General features: G+C 39.9%; 1 protein-coding gene and 1 pseudogene across 1 annotated transcript in view; both read left to right on the top strand.

Moving 5' to 3' along the window:
• Positions 1-3,000, top strand: part of LOC143122903 (NACHT, LRR and PYD domains-containing protein 3-like) — a 29,747-nt gene extending 26,747 nt beyond the window's left edge. Inside the window, exons 8-11 of the mRNA XM_076283904.1 lie at positions 187-360; positions 423-584; positions 1,615-1,661; positions 1,867-3,000. Of these exons, the coding sequence (XP_076140019.1) occupies positions 187-360; positions 423-584; positions 1,615-1,661; positions 1,867-2,441 (958 nt within the window). The 3' untranslated portion in view covers positions 2,442-3,000. The remainder of the gene's footprint in view (positions 1-186; positions 361-422; positions 585-1,614; positions 1,662-1,866) is intronic.
• Positions 3,001-3,927: 927 nt separating this feature from the next.
• LOC143123008 (NACHT, LRR and PYD domains-containing protein 3-like) overlaps positions 3,928-21,973 on the top strand; it is a 34,213-nt pseudogene continuing 16,167 nt past the window's right edge.

Raw genomic sequence — 21,973 nt, forward strand, 5'->3', positions numbered from 1 at the left:
CCTGTCCACCATAGCCCTTTGCATCTCGCATACCCCCTAGAAGCAGCTCGCGTACCACCGGGGGTACGCGTACCACAGTTTGGGAATCCCTGTTCTAGAATTTCACATTAATCACTCATAACTTATTGCTTAATATTCAGGACATTCCCATGTGATTATCTTCTTCCTTGTCTCATATATTTCCAGGCTGAAGCAGTGCTTTCTGAAGGATGAACACTGTAAGGTTTTGGCTTCAGTCCTCAGTTCTGATGGGTCCCACCTGAAGGAGCTGGACCTGAGTGACAACGACCTGCAGGACTCAGGAGTGGAGTTGCTCTCCTCTGGACTGCAGAGCTCACAATGCACACTGGAGATACTGAGGTATACACACAGACACAGACAGCAAGAGAGAGAGAGAGAGAATAACATCTTCTCTCCTGCAGGTTGTCTTTCTGTGGCGTGACTGAGAAAGGCTGTGAGTTTCTGGCTTCTGCTCTGAGTGCAAACCCCTCCTACCTAAGAGAGCTGGACCTGAGTTACAATCACCCAGGAGACACTGGAGTCAAGCTGCTCTCTGAGAATGACTCCAAACTGGATACACTCATGTAAGTGTGTGTGTGTGTGTGTGTGTGTGTGTGTGTGTGTGTGTGTTTAATAATCCTTCCAGGCTGACAGGACATGGCATTGGTCATCCCATTTTACTTGGTCTACACTGAAACAGACCCTGATTAGTGGCAACCTGGCAATTCGGTGCAGATGGCTACTGACACAGCCATGCAGAACAGTGAAACACTGCAAAATTATAATATTCTCTCTCTAAACTGTTGCCTTTTGAGATATCTTACTGGGGAGCGAGGCGGCAAGTGTGGTTCGAAGATATTTTAGAATTACCGAGTAACAGTCATTTTTGAAAACAGCATCAATGCTCACTTCATGCTCCCTACTACCCACAATCCTTGGCGGCAACATCTGAAACAGCTGTGAAAAGTAAACAGAAATGGCAGATGACCTCTAATGGCTGCTGAATCTGTTGAAATGGTATGTTTGTGATATGATTCTGCTTAGATTTTCAGATTTGAAGTGAGAAATACATGCTGTAGTATCTGATTTTGTTTTAACCATTGATAGAATCTGGTCTGATATGTGCTGTCTGTTAAATTAATTTCTTCTTAGCCCGCTAGCTTCCATAAGATAGTTTATTTTAACATTAGGCACCTGCTAACGTCATACCGTAGTGTTACCAAATATTTTAGAGTGCTACGGTCATTCTTAGAAGATGTATTCAATCCAAAGTCATGTCTAGTGAGACGGCTCTCTTTTTAGGGAGGGAGGCAGCAGGCAGCTGTCTTCCGCTTTGACAAGCCACAGTCACACATGGATATACACAGGGACTGGGGACAGTACAGGAACAGAATGAAATAACAACAGTCATCACATATGTGGAAAAACACATAACAGACACACCAGGACATAAACCACTTACTGTACAGTATGAATATAAAAATCATAAGTTTCCATTTCAAATATCTCAGTGTTTACTACTCAGTAATGAATTTTCTTAGTATACTCGGTAATGTCTTTTCCTATTGTACTACTCCGTAATGTCTTGTTATATTTCCACTTCATGTCCTACAGTGTTGATCATGATGCAGTGTGTTGGCTGAAGTCAGGGCTGAAGAAATGTAAGCACTGAGACACAGGCACACAAACATTGAGTGTGTGTGTGTTATTAATTACCATCAGTAATATTGCTAAAGTATATTTAGTAGATTACAATATTTAAATTGCCTTACTCGTATGATTACTACTCATACCTGTGTGTGTGTGTGTGTGTGTGTGCGCGTGTGTGCGTGCGTGTGTTTGTGCTTGCGTGTGTGTTTCTCCTAGACGCCTGTGAACTTACTCTGGACCCTGACACAGCCCATCGTGAGATTTCTCTCTCTGAAAATCAGCAGAAGCTGATCGTTTCTGAACAGAACTACCCCGACCACCCCGACAGGTTTAGGAGCTGTGAACAAGTGCTGTCTGTAGAAAAGCTGACTGGACGCTGCTACTGGGAGGCAGAATGGAACGGCTTATCGGTCTACATCGGAGCAGCGTACAGGAAACGAGGAATAAAGGAGAGAGACTGTCGTCTGGGAGTCAACGACACGTCCTGGGGCCTACTGTGTCAAGATGTGGCTACATTTGTCAGGCTAGGTAGGCATAGCTACACTGCCAGCCATGATCGTAAGGCCTTCCCCAAAGTTTCAACTATGTTTGACTGCAACAGAGTAGGAGTGTTTCTGGACAGGAAGGCCGGAACTCTGTCCTTCTACAGCGTCTCCTCTGACACACTCACCCACCTGCACACGTTCCAGCATAAATTCACTGAGGACCTCTATGCAGGGTTTGGCTTTGTTTTTTCTCTGACAACATTTATGGATCCCAGTACAGTTACCATTTCTCTCTGTCAGGTTTGAGAGGTGTTTAACACACACTGCCATCTACAGGCAGTATCAAAAACAACAGGCAACAAACTAAAATAAGTAGTTCCACGATCATTATCCACATGTATGGCTCTGTGTGGTACATGGATTTTGAGATACACACATACACGTTTTTCTTTTTTCTTTCAGCTGATGCAAAATTATGATTTTTACGTTATCAGAGTTTTTTTTCCAGACAAAACATACAGATATCTCTCGTCTCAGGGGGACATGAGGGAGGGAAGCATGGTCATTCGAAAATACTACCAGGTTTCTACTGATACAAAGCTTAATGCTAATCAGTGAAGTATCCCTTTCAAATATAATTATGTATAGAGCTCTATTTTGGCATTGTGAGTACTGATATTTCCAGTCATCTTCTTTATATATCCTATTACTAGACGTCTGATGTCTAGCTGGGTCTTCTTTCTATCTGTCTTCTTTCTTTCTATCTTCTATAGTTATGAGTAAATAGGTTATGGTTACCATTTATGTTATAAATCTAATATTGAGTTCCTGGTTCATTTATCTGTATTAAATATTTACCTTTTGATCATTTGTAAATGTATATCTGTTCTTGTGTGGGTGTTAATCTTGTTATTAATCTCTGTTAATCTAAGTTTGTTTTGGTTTTCTTGGCTACATGGGAGAGCATTCAGATTGACTAAGAGTTAACCAGAGTTTAACCCTTTATTGTCTGGGCTACATAAAGTCTTCGCAAACACACACACACACATGCACGCACACACACACATACATGTGCACACACACATTTATGGCTGGGTTTGTTTGTGCCAGTCACTATAACAGTTCTTTTTGGGCACCATACAAAGGACTACCTCACAGGAGCTCCAGGCAATCAGGCCCTTTTGGTTGCACAGCCTAAATCTCCGCCGACAGGGCCAAGGAACACACACACACACACTCTCACACACACTCTCACACACACACAAACACACTCTCTCACACAAACACACTCTCTCTCACACACACACACACACACACACACACACACACACTCTCTCTCTCTCTCTCTCACTCACTCACTCACTCACACACACACACACACACACACACACACACACACACACACACACACGTGGCTGCTGGGGGGCTTTCTCCTCTCCTTGCTCCTGAAGCCGCAGGGGGTGTGATGGGTAAGTGGAATTGAGAGTTTCCTGGCTGCTGTGTCTTGGCAGACTCCCATTCTAGGTCAGATTCATCTCATCAATGTCCAAATAAAAAACGTCAGTCAGGGATTCTACAGGACAATCCATGCACAAACATTTTCCCCAACCCACATACTTAATTTCCTATTTAATCTGTGCATTTCACAATGTTTCTTTAACTTATTTAGGAGTTAAATCCACATCACAAGCGGGGGGATTGCCGGACATGGATAAACATGGCACTGGGGTACGAAAAGCATTCACTTCTAATTGCAGCAGTCAACATGTGAATACATTGTGCCAATCATGTGGTGTGTTGTGAATACATTGTGCTAATCATGTGTTGTGATCTCGCCGCTGGAGCAAGGTTGAAGCCTTGCACAGGCACATTTCTGCTGAAATAGATGCCTGATAAGTGCCCAAAAAGCTTTGCAATATGGCCGCCGAGTGGAGGGACTTGCCTAAAAGGACTTTGGTATAGAGACATAAAGAATGAGGAAGAAAGAGTTAAATATTTTATGACAACATGATGAGTTGTTTTGCTGGTGATAGTATGAACAAACCTTAACGTGAGACAGAACAAGTCCAGCCAGTTCTCTACAGGGAGCGTCTGAGACTCAAGGAAATGACAAGTGAATAAAACTCAAAACTGTAAGTTCCTTTGTTTACTAAACATGAGTTGTATGCACTATACAATTTCGATGTTTGGAGGTATCTGTATGTAGCATTTGTATGTAATGTGTGTATGGAGTCCTATTTGTGGCCCTATTAATTTAGCAGTTTAATGTTATAATAGAATGGTGATCTCAGTGCCCATACATTTCCAAATATTGATCCTGTAAGAGTATATAAAATATAAATATACAAGTAAAATGGTGGTTAGATATATTATAACTTCACAGAAAGAGGTCTGATTGTTTTGAATTATATGCCTGGCATGTGCAGTCTGTTTAGTTGTTTTGATGGTTCCTTTATGTAAGGGTATTACCCTTCTCTTCGTTGACACTCTAGAGAGTTAAACATTCAAAGATCAATAATTATTGGTATTTTACTTGTTATTTACTAGACTTACATTTGGGAGGTTTAATTGTATCAGAACATTTTAGTTATTTTTTTATTTTTTTTGTGTTGTTTTGATCAAACTCACTGTAATTTGATCACAAAATGTAAAATGTATGACATGAAAAAGGGAGGGGGGTGCGATAGAGAGAGGGTAAAAATGATAATGATTGGGATGGTGGAAATAAAAACAGCATGTTTTCATGGTGTGTGTGTGATGTGTTTTGTGACCAGATATTTTGCTCTTAATTGTATCACCACACCTGACTGAGCAAGTCCATCCAGTTTTCCAAGTCCATCCAAATGTGAGTTCCTTCCCCTCACATGAGTTGTAGACGATGTTCAGTGCATTTCTCTTGAAGACTATTTTTAATTAAGTGTCCTGTTTGTGGCACTTTTAGCAGTTTGAAATAAGAGCAGAATGCCATAATGAGACTACAATTTCACTTGGGTGGCTGTAGTCAGATTATAGAGTTACAAAAATATTTTTGTCACTGACATTTCAGAAGACCGCACAACACTGCTGCTATAGACAAGGAATAAGGAGGGTGCTATGCACTCACACCATACCACACCAACCATAACTTCTGCAAAACTCAGCATCACAAGCTCAGACTGTTTTTGGTTACACATTTCTCCATGTTGTACTTTACTATCATCATCATCACCATCATCATCCTCTTCCTCTTGTCTTTCTACTTTTTTCATTATTCTCCTATTTTTCTCCTAAAAAGTGATGTTGTTTAATTCCTGATCATTTTTGTTTGTTTTGTGATGAAATCAGGGATAATATGAAAATCAGTCTAGAGAGACTCTCCCGCTGTTGCTAGGATGAGTGACCGAAGTGAACAGGAGAGGGCGGTCGCTGCAGGTCACAGACCAGAGGATGAACAATTTCGGTGGGTGACCATGAAGGAAGACAAGGAAATGGATGGTCCTGGCAACAAATCCTCTGATGGAGAGTAAGTCGATAGACATATACAGTGCTGTGAAAAAGTATTTGCCCTCTTCCTGTTTTCTTATATTTTTGCATATTTGTCACACTAAAATGTTTCTGATAATCAAACTAATTTTAATATTAGACAAAGATAAACAGAGTAAACATGAATGCAGTTGTTAAATTATGATTTAATTTCTTGAAAGAAAAAAGCTACCTAAGCCTTCCTGGCCCTATATGAAAAAGTATTTCCCCCCTTAGTTACTAAACTAACCATCTAACCAAATTTAATTTTACCATTAATAAATGAAAGAGCATTGTGTGTTTATATTGCCTTTGTCTTATATTAAAATTAGTTAGATAATCTGAAACATTCAAGTGTGACAAATACCCAAGTACAACTCGCTGCAGCCTGCGGGAAGGCGAGGCTTGACATCAAGCCCGGCCCACATCCAACTCAGCCATGTTTTCTTTGCCTACGTCACTCCCCATACGCTTTACTACCAAGACAGCCCGGTAGCGAAGCTAATATAGTATCTTGTTTCATATTAGACGATAGAAACTGATGATGTAGGCTAAACACAAACGACATTTCATGCAACAACAGTGAATTTTTCATGTAGGCCTAGGCTAGTTACTGTAATTAGGTCAGTGTACTTTTTCATTTATTTGATTTCCGGTTTTGAAACAATATTCACATTCAAAAAATTGGTCATTTTAAATATTGATGACCATGTATTCAAATGGAAAACAAGCCATAATTCAGCCCTCAAAAGTAGAATGGTGTGTTATTTAATTATCGTGGACTATCACTTTAACAGCAAGAATTCTCCATTACAACCAAATGTAGCCTAGGCTACAAAGAGGCGATTTTGCTTTATTAACAACAGGTGAATCAGAAGCATACATTGTGTAACCGGTTAGATGAAGCTAGACATATCCTCATCTCAAATATAGGCTAGCCTACTGCCCAGATAGCAAGCAGATATCAGACCGCCGGTAGATAGGCTACTTGTCAGCAACCCGCGATGGTAACGCTAGGGCACCGGCGGTCCGCCGTATAAATGAATAAAGAAAAGGTTGTCAAAGCTGCGGCTCGTTAGCCCAGCGGACCGCGGTAGAACCGATATGCAAAAACTCAGCAGTCCGTCGGCGGCAGCAAAACTGGTGGGCCGCTGCCAGCCTCTTGCCATCTGGGTGGTTAAAGGAGAACTTGGCAATTATTTCAACATAATAAACCCGTTTAGAAATCATTTGGATGGTTAAATGACCTGTTCCGGTGAAAATGGTGACTTTTCCCGCTGCCCCTAGCGTCCCCAGGCAGAAAACCAACCTTGCAACATTGAGACTACCGTCCCGGAAAGAGAACTGAGAAACAAGAAACTCGTTTTAAATCGTGTTTCTTACCTTGTAACATCCACATTGTCTGCCGAACTTATGCTAACCGCTAGCTTGTAAACAAATCCATGTGCTTTATCGTTACCTTTTTCCACAGTTTGAAATAGCATAATGCACAATTTCTCCAGCAGAGGGGGAAATCCTGCCAAGTTTCCCTTTAACTTTGCTGGCTAGCTAACTAGCTAGCTAGTTCATATCTGACAAACGAGTAGTGTGACAACGGCGTTCTTATGGAAACGTTGGTGCTGTTGCGAGTTGTTGTACTGCACTGTAAAATCTAACACTTGTGTAAACTTGCATTAACCTTGTTTCCTTTACTTTCAGCAACAAATGTGTGCATCTTAATGATTTGAGTAAAGTAACAGTTACTTCCATGTTGAAAAAAGCATGTTACTTCATAATAAGACTGAGGTCAACTTGTCTGAGACAAGTAACCTCAACAGTGACAAATTTCTACCATTAGGAGGCGAACTTGCGCATATTTCTGCAGGGAAGAAGAAGAAGAAGAAGAAGTGGGAGCATGCAAGGAAGACGTTAACGTTACTGTGCTGGAGTGATTTGAATTTTCGCCCTCTCAGTTTGCTCTTCCGAAGAGTCGTTGTTGAAAGCATTCAGAAGATAAAAAATAAACATCAGACCTTTTCCTTTCGGAAGACTTTGTGGTAAGCTGTAAGGATATACATGTTGGTGAACTGTTTTTATTTTGCCCAGGCATGTTTTTGGTTCGAAGGAGCTAACATTAGATCGATGGCCCCCCTTCCCCCCACCACACCACAGATGTTTTGCATTAACAGTTGGATAAATGAATGTGTAACTTTAACTACTAGTAAATTACTGTCCAATTCAAAGTTGGCAGCTAATTTAGAATTTTAAAGCAGGAGGTAGTGAATACAGAATCAAAGTTAAGGTTAGCAGGTTAGAAGATGGTAGTGTAAGCATGCAGTGGAAATGTAAGCATTGCATTTTTTCGGCAGACAAAAGAGGTCAGTTATTTAAGCATTATCGTCTAAGACATGGCGGGTATTCGGCAACAACCAATACCTTGTCTTCATATGGATTGTTTATGCACTTTTCAGTCATATGGGGAGCCCTGCACTGAAGCAGATTTTTTCACACATGTGCGTAGTCATTTGAAATGAACATTCCATGCCCATATGAAGGCTGTGATTTTCATACTAGTGTGTATTCAACATTTAAAGGAGAAGTTCGGTATGATATTGATCTAAAGTGTGTTGAAACATGATACCTTGAACTTTTGTCTCATAGCTCATCTCGGCTTGTCCCCTGCACTCCGAAATCTGGCGCTATTAGCCGATGCTACCAACAGGTTTCCGATGGGGGTGCCTCGGGCATCGGCCTAGCCATGCAAATAAATCACTGGTTTACACCATTTACGGTAAGTGGTAAGTTTCCATGGATGTAATACAATGCTGAAAATTGCTTGTATGTTTCTAAATCTTTTGTATCATTTCATGCTGATGACATCCTCAAGAGATCAACACAAAGCTTGGATTACTTGCAGCAGCATTACCGTTAATTTATTTTATATTTCAGCAAGGTACAGTTTGGACGCTAATAACTAATTAGTCATATATTTAACTGTTGTCTTTGTGTTTCTATTTGTTTTACAGGTTACTGATGGTGAGGATGTGTGGGCACAAGTCTCCTTTGGGCTGTTGACGGTCATTGATGATGACACACTGGTTGATCCAACTCTTATCCACCTGGAGCCAGTGTCTACAGCCATCATCATTGAGGGGAGGCTGGTAATGGATGGTCTCAAAAGTTTGCCTGAGGCACTCTGCATCTTGTTTGGGTTATCATATGCCTTACACCTTGATTACCCCAAGTCAATGAAAAATACATTGAATTTCATTCAAAAGGTGATGCTTGGTTTGGGTCAGAACAAGCTACCACCAAAATGGCAAAGTCTTAAAAATCTTCTGCTGAGATGTTTTCTATTTTTTGAGCTTATATGGTTCTAAACTGAAAGGAGAATTCTGGTGTGATATTGACCTAAAGTGTGTCTCAAAGTGTGTCTCATAGCTCATTTCGGCTTGTCCCCTGCACTCCGAAATCTGGCGCTAGCTAACCGATGCTACCAACAGCTTTTTCAATGGGGGTGCCTCAGCATCGGTCTAGCCAAGCAAATAAATCACTGTTTTACACCATTTACGATGCTCAAAGTATCTCCACACTTAATTGGTAAACTTAATTCTGTGGAAATGCATGGATTCCAGTTGCTGCTACTGGAAGCAACTGGAATACATGCATTTCCACGGAATTATTTTTGGAATCTGATCCCTTATCATACCTGTTCATTCGTACTCGTCGCTCGACTTATCGTGACTAAATTCAAGATGGCTGCGAACGGTAAACTTCCTTAAGGTACTGTCTGTATAAATCGTCTTGTAAATAAACTACCAGTGCTTTTTCCAAGTTCTCAATGTCTCGTTTTAAATGTCAGGGCCCTCGGAAGTCTACCAATGAAGTGTGGAGATATTTTGAGCCTCGTAAATGCTGTGAAACAGTGATTTATTTGCATGGCTAGGCCGATGCCGAGGCAACCCCATTGAAAAAGCTGTTGGTAGCATCGGCTAACTAGTGCCAGATTTCGGAGTGCAGGGGACAAGCCGAGATGAGCTATGAGACATACGTTCATATTCTGCATCATGTTTCAACACACTTTAGGTCATTTTCTAGGCTGATTTGACATGGAACTATACTCTCATTCCAGCGTAATAATCAAGGAACACCATGGGCACAGCAGCACAATGATATCATGCAGCACCTGAAAATAGTCACTGTAGGCTAACTTCCAGCAACAAAGTTGAGCTGCAGCAGACGAATCGGTTAGTGACTGGATTATTACGCCTGAATGAGAGTATAGTTCCATGTCAAATCAGCCTAGAAAATCTCTACATTTGATTTTCCATTGGTCTTATTACACTTTCTTACTTGAAAGGAGACAAGTTTTAAATAGGAAAATTACCGGGAATCTTAGTCACTTTTAAACGTGATGCTAGCAGGCGAGATGCTAATGGACTAATTCGATTCAATGATCTATGCTAGGCTGGAGCTAAAAGTGGTATCGCCAGTCTCAGAGAACGGCTGGATGAACTGGAGAAAGGTAAAAAATCAATTGTTTAACTCAAGGAGAGGTGGAAAATGAGTGTAATTCTCCAAATGGTGGAATATCCCTTTAAGAAGACAGTATTTTTTATGTATTGTGTTAATTTACGTTAGACTACTGTGTTGATTTTTATATGGTACAGGCTACTGAGATACTTAAAGATTTTTATAAAATGTTCAAGGAGAAAAAAGGAAGATGTAGGTTGTTGCTACAGCTAAATTGTGCCATTTAAGACATTTTAAGATGTTTTTTTTTTATTAAAACAACACAATTTTGTTGTTTTTACAAGAATAATAAATAATTCAAAGCCGTATTTGTACCTGATGCAGTTGTAAATGTCATTATTTTAGAATAGAGCCTATTTTTATTCAAACTTGTGTATATGAGTAATATTTACTTGCTAAATTGAAGGCAATCGGTTTCCATGGTTTCACCAAGTAAGATTAACTTGCTGTTCAAGTAACTGTTACTACATATTCCAGATATGAGGAATTGGTTGATTAGTTACCTCAACTTCAGAACATGAGTTTTATGAATGAAAACTAAAGTACACTTCACTTGCAATACCTAGGTAGGTTAAAGAGGAATTTGCTGTAGTGTTAATACACTACACTAAGGAATTGCTTGTAAGCTCAGTTTTAGAATCCCAGTCCACTTTAGTCTGATTTTTCAAGGCAATCGGTTTCCATGGTTTTTTTAAGTAAGGTTTACTTATTGGATTTTACAGTGTGGTTTGAATCCACAGTTCACGTGTTGAATTACACAATAAAACATGTTTAGCAGTAAGTTGCTGGTTTATAGAATGTAGCAGCTCGTTTAGTCTCGTTGCGAGTCCTGGCTCTCTCTCTGCTGACTGACTCCCTCTCACCGCCAGCAATTTTAAACTGTTTTTGTGACGTAATACAAAAAAACATGGCTCACTTGGATGTGGGCTGGGCTTGAAGCCCCATCTTCCCGCTGGCTGCAGCAAGATGCTCCTCGACAAACATACAAAAATAGAATAAATCAGGAAGGGAAGCACTGTGCACTCCCACCCCCCCCCCCCCATTGAGCCATTTGGTGGTTGTACAAACCAGAATAAATAATTAGAATAAAGAGTTATTTATTTATTTATCTATCTATGGTCATTTCATGGATTTCATGAACACAGATTTATTTAATTGGCTGCTGTATTATGTGCAGCTAACAATATGTGTTACTGTTTTCTGTCAGCATTAAGATCCCCTGAGAATTTGAACTGTGGTTTTGAAGTTTCATGTTTTATTGCATTGTCAGACCACCTGTATTCAGCAGTGGACAAGACCACAGACTCCTTCGACCACAGTGAGTTGCATTCAGGTTTACTAATTAGTACCGGAAAATAATCCCCAACAGGATGATTGTCTATTGTCTCGAGACTATCTCTCCACTCTGTTATATTCCATATGTATGGGGAATGATCCCCCTGCCTGTCAAGGTACATGGATAAACTTGAAGACACACCGGCCTGCCCGGCCTGGAATCTATATATGTATAAAACACCAGTGTTGGCGTAAAATCAATGATTGTTTGATATCCACCTGAGTAAAGTGCCATGTGATTTGTGATGAAAGTAGCTTCCTTAAGCATTCTTGAACACACATGAAACTTGGTGGGCATGTAGCCCCACTAGACTTTTACCGAACAATTTAGTTTGGTCCCCGGGGGCCAAAACTGTTTTCATTGTAATGTAGCGCTCGTAGACCTGGACCAGTAATTCAAGCACTAAACATTAACCTAGGCTCGGGAGGGGGTGTATGCTTAAATGGACTAACTCACAAGAGGAATTAATAAGTTGAACAATTGACAGTTTTATTGCCTCCAAAACAGCAGTGTGTGAATGTAAATATGAATGAAATGATAAGGAAAAGCTCTTCAAACAAATAAAATATGAAAATCAAAGGAAACTTAGAATTCAAGCCCCTTATTCCTGTATGTACTGATTCAAGAAAGAGTTCAATTCCTGTATGAAAAGTGTGTATCAGTTCCTGTATGAAAAGTGTATATCAGTTCCTGTATGAAAAGTGTATTGATTCCCAAAGTTCAGTTCCTTGAACGTGTGTGTGTGTATCGATTCCCAAAGTTCAGTTCCTTGAATGTGTGCGGATATGACTACTGTGTTGAGTCAACAGTGTGGAAAATCTTATCTGGTGTTCGATGAACGAATGAACAAATCTTGGGTTTCTCTGAGACAAATCGTACGGTTGGCCACACCGCATCCACGGTCGTTCTCAGTCTCACTGGGCTGGGCTCGCCATCTGGAATCCAAATCTGATCTGGTCGTTCAAAAAAACCAATTGGAGTTCCAATTTGCTGTAAACTCGACAGAATCACTTTTCTTTCTTATTCAAAGTTGAGTTTGAGGTAGACTAATATCTTATGGATATAACTAGATGTAAAGTATTGACTTTTCAAAAGTATTTCGTTATTATTTATCTTCTAATCCGGGAGCTCTTTCAGGTGCACGTTCACAGGAAATATATCGCTGGTAGAGAGAGAAAATGCTAGTAGGACGCTCTAGTCTTCTAACACATAGAGCGCCCTCCATAGGAAGATACATGAAATTGCATCTAGATTAGTAGCCCTAATTTCATGAGGGTTACACCAGCACAACAATTAATGTGAAAAGAGTGAAATATATTGCCATTGCTCTTTTAGATAGATAGATAGATAGATAGATAGATAGATAGATACGTACGCACGCACGCATGCACGCGCGCACGCGCACACACACACACACAGATCCCCAAGGGGAAATTCAAGGTCTCAGTAGCATACAGATATCACACACAACATGCACTTACAGCTGAAAAAGTAATAGAAATAAAAAAAAAACTCCACTGTACAATAGAGACAGTAGAAGTAGAACATGATACTAAAATACTAAATAGGCTTTGGTAATGTAGTGGTTAAGGAGCTGGGCTAGCGTGTTTACTGAGCAGTTTTTTGTCTATTACAATACCGGGTGCATCAGACATCAGCACGGGAGTTTTATGGACCCTTTCAAGAGAGTTCCATTATCAGCATCATAGTTGGCCCCACAAGACTTCCTTTTTAACATTCCATATGTTATCTTAATGCAGAGGAAGTAGATTGGGGCCCAAATAGAATGTTCAAGCATTGTTTTTGTTTTTATTGTTGAAAGGGTTTATAGATTCGCTGTGGGCGTGTCCGGGCAGGCCGGTGTGTCTTAAAGGTACAGGTATTTTTGGCGACTGTAGAGCTCCCTCTAGGGCTGCGATGTATTTATATTTTACTCTGCTGTTGTAAATGGGAAACTTCTCGTGACTTATCCCCCCTGTACACAATGAAAATGCTTTGGTTGTGGAGGTGAAGGATTAACAACTATCTCCAAAGAGCTATATCTACTGACAAGGTAATGTTTCACGATTCTCGCGAGATTTGTCAGGCAGACGTTCTTGAAGTTGCATAGCTGGTTTTCTCGGTAGCAACTGGCTACGTATGCTGTATGCTACAGTAGGTGAACGATTCGCCTATTACAAGTTTGTTTATCCACGAACCTTGACAGGCAGAGGGATCATTCACAAAGTAACCAACCAATACCAATGGCCATGTTGACCAGCCAGTTCCTCAAGTCTGATTTTGATGACCTAAAATGGATTTGCATGTATATCAAAGGCCAAAATACAAATAAATGAAATGGCTTTTTGCAGGTTGGGATGTCTGGATGACATCAGGTGCATAAAAGACGTTTGGATATGTTGTGTACAGAAAATACTGTTGATACTCTTTTGCATGGTGCTGGTTGGAAACGATAGGCTATAACCAAAAATGGAGGATCTTCAACAGGAAGCGCCTAACCTAGAGGGAGGGAATTTTCAGATGGGGTTGGGCAGTCAGCGCCCTATATGGCTCTGGGGGTAGTAGTATTCAAATTTCCCCAACTGTGACATTATAATAGGGGAGAAGTCTGACTAGCTCACAGAAGCGCATGGTTTCTGATATCAACATCTCTCAAGTAACCCACAAAAACTCAACGCATGGTTTTGTTTTGCACTTGGAGTGTTTCTAGAATCGTGAGAGACCCAAATGGAAGTACAAAAGCACAGAAAAAGGGAGTTTTTCATAATACGGCCCTTTTAAGACATGTCAGTGTTGTCACCTGCAATTTTACACTCACACTCACACACACACACACACACACACACACACACAGGAAATGAGATGAATGAGGTAGGCTAAAAATTGAATACTCTGCAAGAGCTCCTAGCTTCTCATCTGTGGCAAAGTAAAGGTTTCATCTCTCCTGAATGAAACTGGTAAGAATACATTTTATGAGTCTGTGTGTGTGCACATGTCATGCAGTGTGTGTTTGTGTGTGTGAGTGTGAATGAGAGAGCATATCATTCTACAATGGAACATGTATTGTAGTTGTAATATTACTGTAAGTGTGAACAAATGTAATCACTTCACAGAAGAATGAGTTTATATTGTTCAGTTCCTTTTGTATCCTTATGTAACTAGATCACAGACATACAGAACTCCATCTCCAGTGCCCAGCTGTTTGTCCATGAAGAGTGACTGGTCCTTACCCGTACCTCCTGCATTCAGCAGTGGACCAGACCACAGACTCCCACAGTGAGTTACGTTCAGGTCCACTGGTCAGTTTTGTAAGCAATAAGCCCTAAGAGGCTGTTGTTAGGCAAGACACGCAAGTGAAGTGCCTAAAATTCCCCTTAACTGTTCTAAAATCAGTAATCCATGTAACCTATCAACTCAAATGGGTTATTGGCTTTTAAATGGCTTTTCTAAAATAGTTACTATATATATCTTGCAAGATTTACATGTAATAATATAAAGGTACAACAATTCTGCAAAGAAAAATACTTCCTCAGAATGGTTGCTAAACAACATCAAGACGCAGCAACTCTAACTTTTGTATCGATTTGAGGTGGCGCAGTAATATAGAATAAAATGCAGTCAGTATGTTATGCTGGGTTTTACAACGGCATCGAATGTGTTGGTGAATAGATTTTTATTATGAATTTCAAGACATAGGACTCTTTTTCAGCGATCTGAAACGCCAGGCGTATTGATCAAAAGGGTTGTTTTTATGTTTTTTAATCAGTCATAGCTGTGTTTTCAGTGGAACATCCTTTAAACCAATGAGAGTGACATCTGTCGTTCCATTTAACAGCAAGCAGTGTAACATTAACCAGCGCATCAGTATTTTGACAGTCAGCACATTTGAAGGAATCTGCTTGTATGCCAGACTGTGTATACAACACAGGGATTACACTAAACCTTGCCTAACTCCCTATTTACTGTATTTGAACTCATAGGCAAAATGAAACTAAGTTAACTGTGATATCATAGGCAGCGACAAAACAGTTATACAGTTATTTACTTTCACTATTGATTGAAAGGGTTACAATTAAAAACATAGCCTGAAAAAAGCAACACTTACCCCTATAATGTTCGAATGACTGAATAAAAATCCTAGGATATTTATCCTGCAGACGAGTTGTCTGGGACTTGTTGCTAAGGGCTGCTTACATCTTATGACGGCCCGTCTTCAGCTGTGCTTTACAGTATATGCGCTTTTGGGTCATTCAATACCAAATCAACAGATTTTTTTTTTTAAATCTCACCTGACCATCTTGGAGTTGCTTCATACTTTTTGTCAATAATTTTATTATTCCCAGCAACTACTGTGCAAAAGTCTGATAACATGCAATTTTTCCAAAATGACATACATGACATACTTGTGAATGATTCATGCTAGATTCTTAACATTTCCATGGAGTATACTACACTATTAAGTGTATTCAACTTCTAAAATAATTGCCTTACAATTTAATATTTGCAAAGCTATGAATTGCTGATTTTTTTTTTTTAATGAAAATATAAGTATTTTTGCCCACAATATCTCCACAATGAATCCCATCAGATCTTTTCAATTTATTAATGTAATACTACTGTTTTAGTTATTTTTTAACCAACCACAGTAGGTGCCATGTCTAAAATAAATAAAAAATATCTAATTTCTAAAGCATCAAACTAAAAATTACTTCATACCATGTTTCAAATACATATGTATGACAAAGTCTACCACAAAAACAATTATAGCACGGGAAATAACATGTTTTGATTAGTACATGCTCAAAATATTGTGTTGGTACCTCGACTATATCAACCTATATCAATTAAGGTATCAAACATATAATTAATGTAATTAGTGTCTACACGGAGGAGCAGAATATAACAGAAAATGCTGTTACGACACAGTTAATGCTCCACCGGAAACAAAGAGCCTTTTGGTGCAAAGAGCCCACTGCACAGTAGTTGCTGAGTATAATTACATTATTGACATAAAGTATGAAGCAAATCTAAGATGATCAGGTGGGAGGCATCTGTTGATTAAGAACAGAATGACCCTTTTTGCTTTATTTAGGTTTTTCTTGGTCAGTGACATAATGATTTTTAGAAAATGTAAGATAGTGATTTTTGCGCCAGACCACACTTACTTCTTTAACTGACACACCTGTGAGCACAATATTTAATTAAATTACTGAATTGGGTGTAAGAAGAACTAGTCTTGTGTTGTGCTTGGCACCGAGGATACGATAGGGCCCATCATTTAAGAAATGATCAGACTATCTACATCAGTCATTTTTCCTTCAGTCTGACTCAGGGTCAGTGTGGCGGTGAGCAGGTAAAGAGGAACCCAGCCATCACCCCCTGTGGGCCCCTGAGCAAACAAGGTGAGCTGACTACGTACTGAACACACACACAAACACTTTAGATACTTTATTCAATTCCACATTACAAGTAAATTTTCATTAGGAATCAAATGTTTTGAATGATCAAACAGATTAAACCACATCAGCACCTACAATCTCAGGGGTACAGAAAACATCTCCTTTTCCAAATAAACATGCTTCCTATAATGGCTGAAATTGAGCAGTACTTTACCAACTGTTTGGCTCTTGTTTTCAATAGCCCCCCAATACAAAGTCCCCGGGTCGGAGGGTTGCCGGTTCAAACCCCGACCAGTAGGCACGGCTGACGTGCCTTTGAGCAAGGCACCTAACCCCTCACTGCTCCCCGAGCACCGCTGTTGATGCAGGCAGCTCACTGCGCCGGGATTAGTGTGTGTTCACTGTGTGCTGAGTGTAATTCACGGATTGGGATGAATGCAGAGACCAAATTTCACTCAAAAAAGTATATGTTCTTATACTTATACTTATATATATATATATATATATATATATATATATACACATATTGCTCCGGCGATCCTCCTTAACTAGCGGTAATTATATGTTTGCAGCAGTAATTACATGAAAATAATTTAGGAAATCCCATTCAAGTCAAAAGAGTGATCTACTAGCATTGTCAAGAGCCGTATAATAAATATGTATATTTCTTATTTATTATATATTTTTTCTTTATTGACTTTATTGTTCATTGCTAAACAGAAGAGCACCTAAGGAGAGTTATAGAGAATCATAAAGCCAGTCTGAAGAGGAGGTTTGAGAACATATCTGAAGGCATCATCAAACCAGGAGATGAAATACTCCTCAGTAAGATATACACAGAGCTATACATCAGAGAGGGAGAGAGTGAAGGGGTGAATAAGGATCATGAGGTTTGGGAGGTAGAGTCAGCATCTCGACGACAAACCACAGAAGACACACCAATCAACTGCAATGACATATTCAAACCCTTACCTGGACAAGAGAAGCACATCAGAACTGTGATGACCAAAGGTGTTGCTGGCATTGGAAAAACAGTCTCAGTGCAGAAGTTCATTCTTGACTGGACAGATGGGTTAGCCAATCAGGATGTAGATTTTATGTTTCCCCTTCCTTTCCGTGAGCTGAATTTAGTCAAGGGTGATGAGTATAGCCTTCACAGTCTCATGCATGACTTCCACCCTGAGTTGAAGGATCTAAAGGATGGTGACAAATACAATGACTGTAATGTTGTGTTCATCTTTGATGGATTGGATGAGAGTCGGTTGACTCTGGATCTGGAACAGAACAGTAAGTTGTCTGATGTAAAACAAACATCATCAGTTGATGTTCTGATGACGAGCCTCATTCAGAGAACTCTGCTTCCCTCTGCACTTATCTGGATAACCTCACGACCAGCAGCAGCCAGTCAAATTCCTGCTCAGTATATTGACCAGGTAACAGAAGTACGAGGATTTAATGACCCACAGAAGGAAGAGTACTTCAGGAAGAAAATCAGTGATGAGAATCAGGCCAACAGAATCATCTCACACATTAAGGTATCTAGGAGTCTCCACATCATGTGCCACATTCCTGTCTTCTGTTGGATTGCGGCTACTGTACTTCAGCAGATGCTGGAGAAGAAAAACATCAAATACATTCCCAAAACACTGACTGAGATGTTCATACACTTCTTGCTCATTCAGACTACCAGGAAGGATCAGAAATATCACGGTGGAACTAAAGCAAATCAAAAGAAACTTCTGGAATCTCAGAGAGAAACGTTACTGAAGCTGGCAGAACTGGCTTTCAAGAGTTTGGAAAATGGAAATCTGATGTTTTATGAGGAAGATCTTCAAAAGTGTGGCATTGGTGTCCCTGAAGCCTCAGTGTACTCTGGCATGTGCACTGAGATCTTTAAGGAAGATTCTGTGTTTCACCAGAAAAAGGTCTACTGCTTTGTGCATCTGAGTGTTCAGGAGTTTCTGGCAGCTCTGTATCTGTTTCACTCTTACACGACTGAGAATCTTGAAGCACTGAAATCCTTCATCAATGACAAACACAGACATAGGCATGATCCCAGCCCCTCAGTTGTATCATGTCTATCAATGCTGAGCTTAAGATCACAGGATCATCTACAGGTCTTACTTAAGAGTGCAGTGGATAAGGCATTGGAGAGCAGGAATGGACACCTCGATCTTTTCCTTCGCTTCCTTATGGGCATCTCTCTGAAGAGCAATCAGAGACTTTTGAAAGGTCTACTGAACTGCACACATAGCATTTCAAAGAGCATTAAAGAAATATGTCAGTATATTAAGAAGCTCAACAGAGAAGATCTCTCTCCAGAACGATGCATCAATCTTTTTCACTGCTTATTTGAAATGAATGATCATTCCATGCAAAAGGAAATTCAAAAATACTTGTCTTCACCAAAGAACATCAACCAGGAGTTGTCCCCTGCCCACTGTTCAGCAATGGCCCACATGCTTCTGATGTCTGAGGGGGTGTTGGAGGAGTTTGACCTGAAGAAATACAACACATCAGATGAGGGACGCAGGAGACTGCTCCCAGCTCTGAGGTTCTGCACAAAAGCACGGTGAGTCTCTGATGAAGACAGATTGATGATGATGATGATGATGTTCATGCCATGATGTTACTGTGCTGGTAGCTATAGTGACTATACCATATATAATATTGAGGTCAAAACTGTCTAATGTAGGAAAACACTTTTACAGGACTGAGGTTGATAGTTTGTTATAATATACGTCACATAATACATGTAAGTTACATTTTGCCAAGGCACTTAAAAGGGGAATTCTGGAATATTTCAATCTGACCCTTATTGATAGATATTTTCAAGTAATTTCATTGAGGATAGAGGATAGAAACAATCTATTCAGTATTAAACTAGCTAGCCTAGCATGCCAACAATACACTGATACACTGCAAAAACTGCTCATCCTACAAGCACGTCTTATTAATCTTATATCAAGATCAACAAATCTAGTTGGTATTGTTAAGAGACTTACCTAACACTTTCTCATATAATCATTTGACTTAATTTATGAAGAGTTTGATTTATTTTAAGACGTCTCATCCTGAAAACAAGCAAATTTGTCTGCCAGTGCGTTAAGGAAATTTGTCCTAAAAAAATTCTGCCAGTGCATTAAGTAAATTTGTCTTGATAAGACTCCTTAAAATAAGTCAAATTGTTCTTAAATTAAGTCAAAATTATCTTTTGAGAGAGCGCTAGGTAAGTCTCTTCATACTAAAAACAATATCAAACAAAATATTTTTTGATCTTAATATAAGATTAATAACACTTGGTTAGATTTTATTTTTTGCAGTGTAAGTCAAGGGAGTAGCTACATATCTCTATAATAGTTTATCTTTTGTCATGTTATGCAGACTTGCTGATTGCAAACTCACACATAAGTCCGGTGAGGATGTGGCTTCAATTCTACAGTCACCAAACTTCCTGATAGAGCTGGACATGAGTCACAATGACCTGGGAGATTCTGGAATTCAGCTTCTCACTAAGGGACTGTCTAGTCCCCACTGCAAACTGCACACATTAAGGTGGGTGGTAGACATTTCTTTGTTTTCTGCCATTTCCTGATTTGTTAACCCTGAAGAACATACAGTCGTTAACTATCCGTAAAAGCGTACAGTCACACTTTTGTGTTTGGAATGTTGCTAAGTATTCTAATTACTGCTTAACAATGGGCTACCACTTGTTGGCTAACATGGGCTGACATCAGTGGCGTAACTATAGTAGGTGCAGCAAGTGCAGTCGCACCAGGGCCCGTGACCTCCCGGGGCCCGTCGCTACCCCCGCCCTGCCTCCTTTTTTTTTTTTAGAACTTTAGAATGTTAGAGCACGGAGAGTGAAGCGTCACTTTGACGATCAATCGGAAGATGAGCGCTTAACCGATGCAGAGAGATACTTCAAGGTGCAGGTATTTAATGCAACTCTGGACATCATAATCAGTCAGCTCTCCCAAAGATTTGCAAGTATGCGGGAAACTTGTCATGTGTTTAAGTCTTTACGCGTCCTATGACCCTTCAACTCGCAGGTGATGATGAACTGCTTGAAAAGGCAAGACGTTTGTCAGACCATTATAGCAGGGACATTGCACCGACATTCCCAACACAACTCCTCTCATTGAGGTCTTGCTTTAAAGCAGAGATTTCAAAGAAGTCATCTTTTTTTCAACTTGCCAAAATGCTGTTGGTAGATTATGACAGTGTAACATCCACATTCGGGGAAGTGTGTACTCATGTTGTTTCTGACATTGCCTGTGACTGTGGCAACAGCTAAGCAATCTTTTTCCAAACTCAAACTTATTAAGACCTATACCTAAGGAGCAGCATGGGGCAGGAGAGGCTCCGTGGGTTAGCTATCCTGTCTATTGAAAATACGAGAGCCAGAGCATTAAATATTGGGAACATCGTTGACGATTTTGCACAACGAAAGGCTCGTAAGATGGCCTTTTTCTAATGGCCTAATTCACGCATATTGGGGATTGTATGCATATGAATGATTTTATTTGGTTTCTGGACGGTTAAATAAGTTAGGCTACATTAAGTTTTGTTTCTGCGCAGTGCGAGTATATAAGCAAGCAATCTACGCTTGCAGTTTCAGCAGAGGGTTGAAGAGGCGCATTGAGTGTTCCCATAATTCCATGCGAGTTGATGTTAATGCAGTAATATTAGATTACCATGGCCTGCAGGCTGTTAATAAAATTATTTTTTAATGTTTTCACATGTAATCGATATGTAGTCGTGTGTTTTTTATTTGAAATTGTAATCTGTAACTACTAAACTACTTCGGTGCCTCAGGCCCTTTGCATAAACAATTGAAGTCACCCTTAATGTGTATTGCATGTATCAGAGGTAATTCATCCTGGGCCAAAGTTCGTTGGTATGGGGCCCGCGTAGCGCTCTCGCACGTTACCTGGGCCCATCATTGGTTTGTTACGCCACTGGCTGACATTGTACATTCTCAAAGTCAAAGATGGTTTATCGCAAAATCACTTTGATGCCACTACCATTTTGTTATGTCCACATTTTGCAGATCTAGTTTACATTATGATTGTGTGGTTGGACTATAC

The sequence above is a fragment of the Alosa pseudoharengus genome, unplaced genomic scaffold, assembly GCF_046254945.1.
Source record: "Alosa pseudoharengus isolate Yale_2024_CS ecotype anadromous, Long Island Sound unplaced genomic scaffold, YU_APseudo_1.1 YU_APseudo_1.1_scf_1, whole genome shotgun sequence".
Lineage (NCBI taxonomy): Eukaryota > Metazoa > Chordata > Actinopteri > Clupeiformes > Clupeidae > Alosa > Alosa pseudoharengus.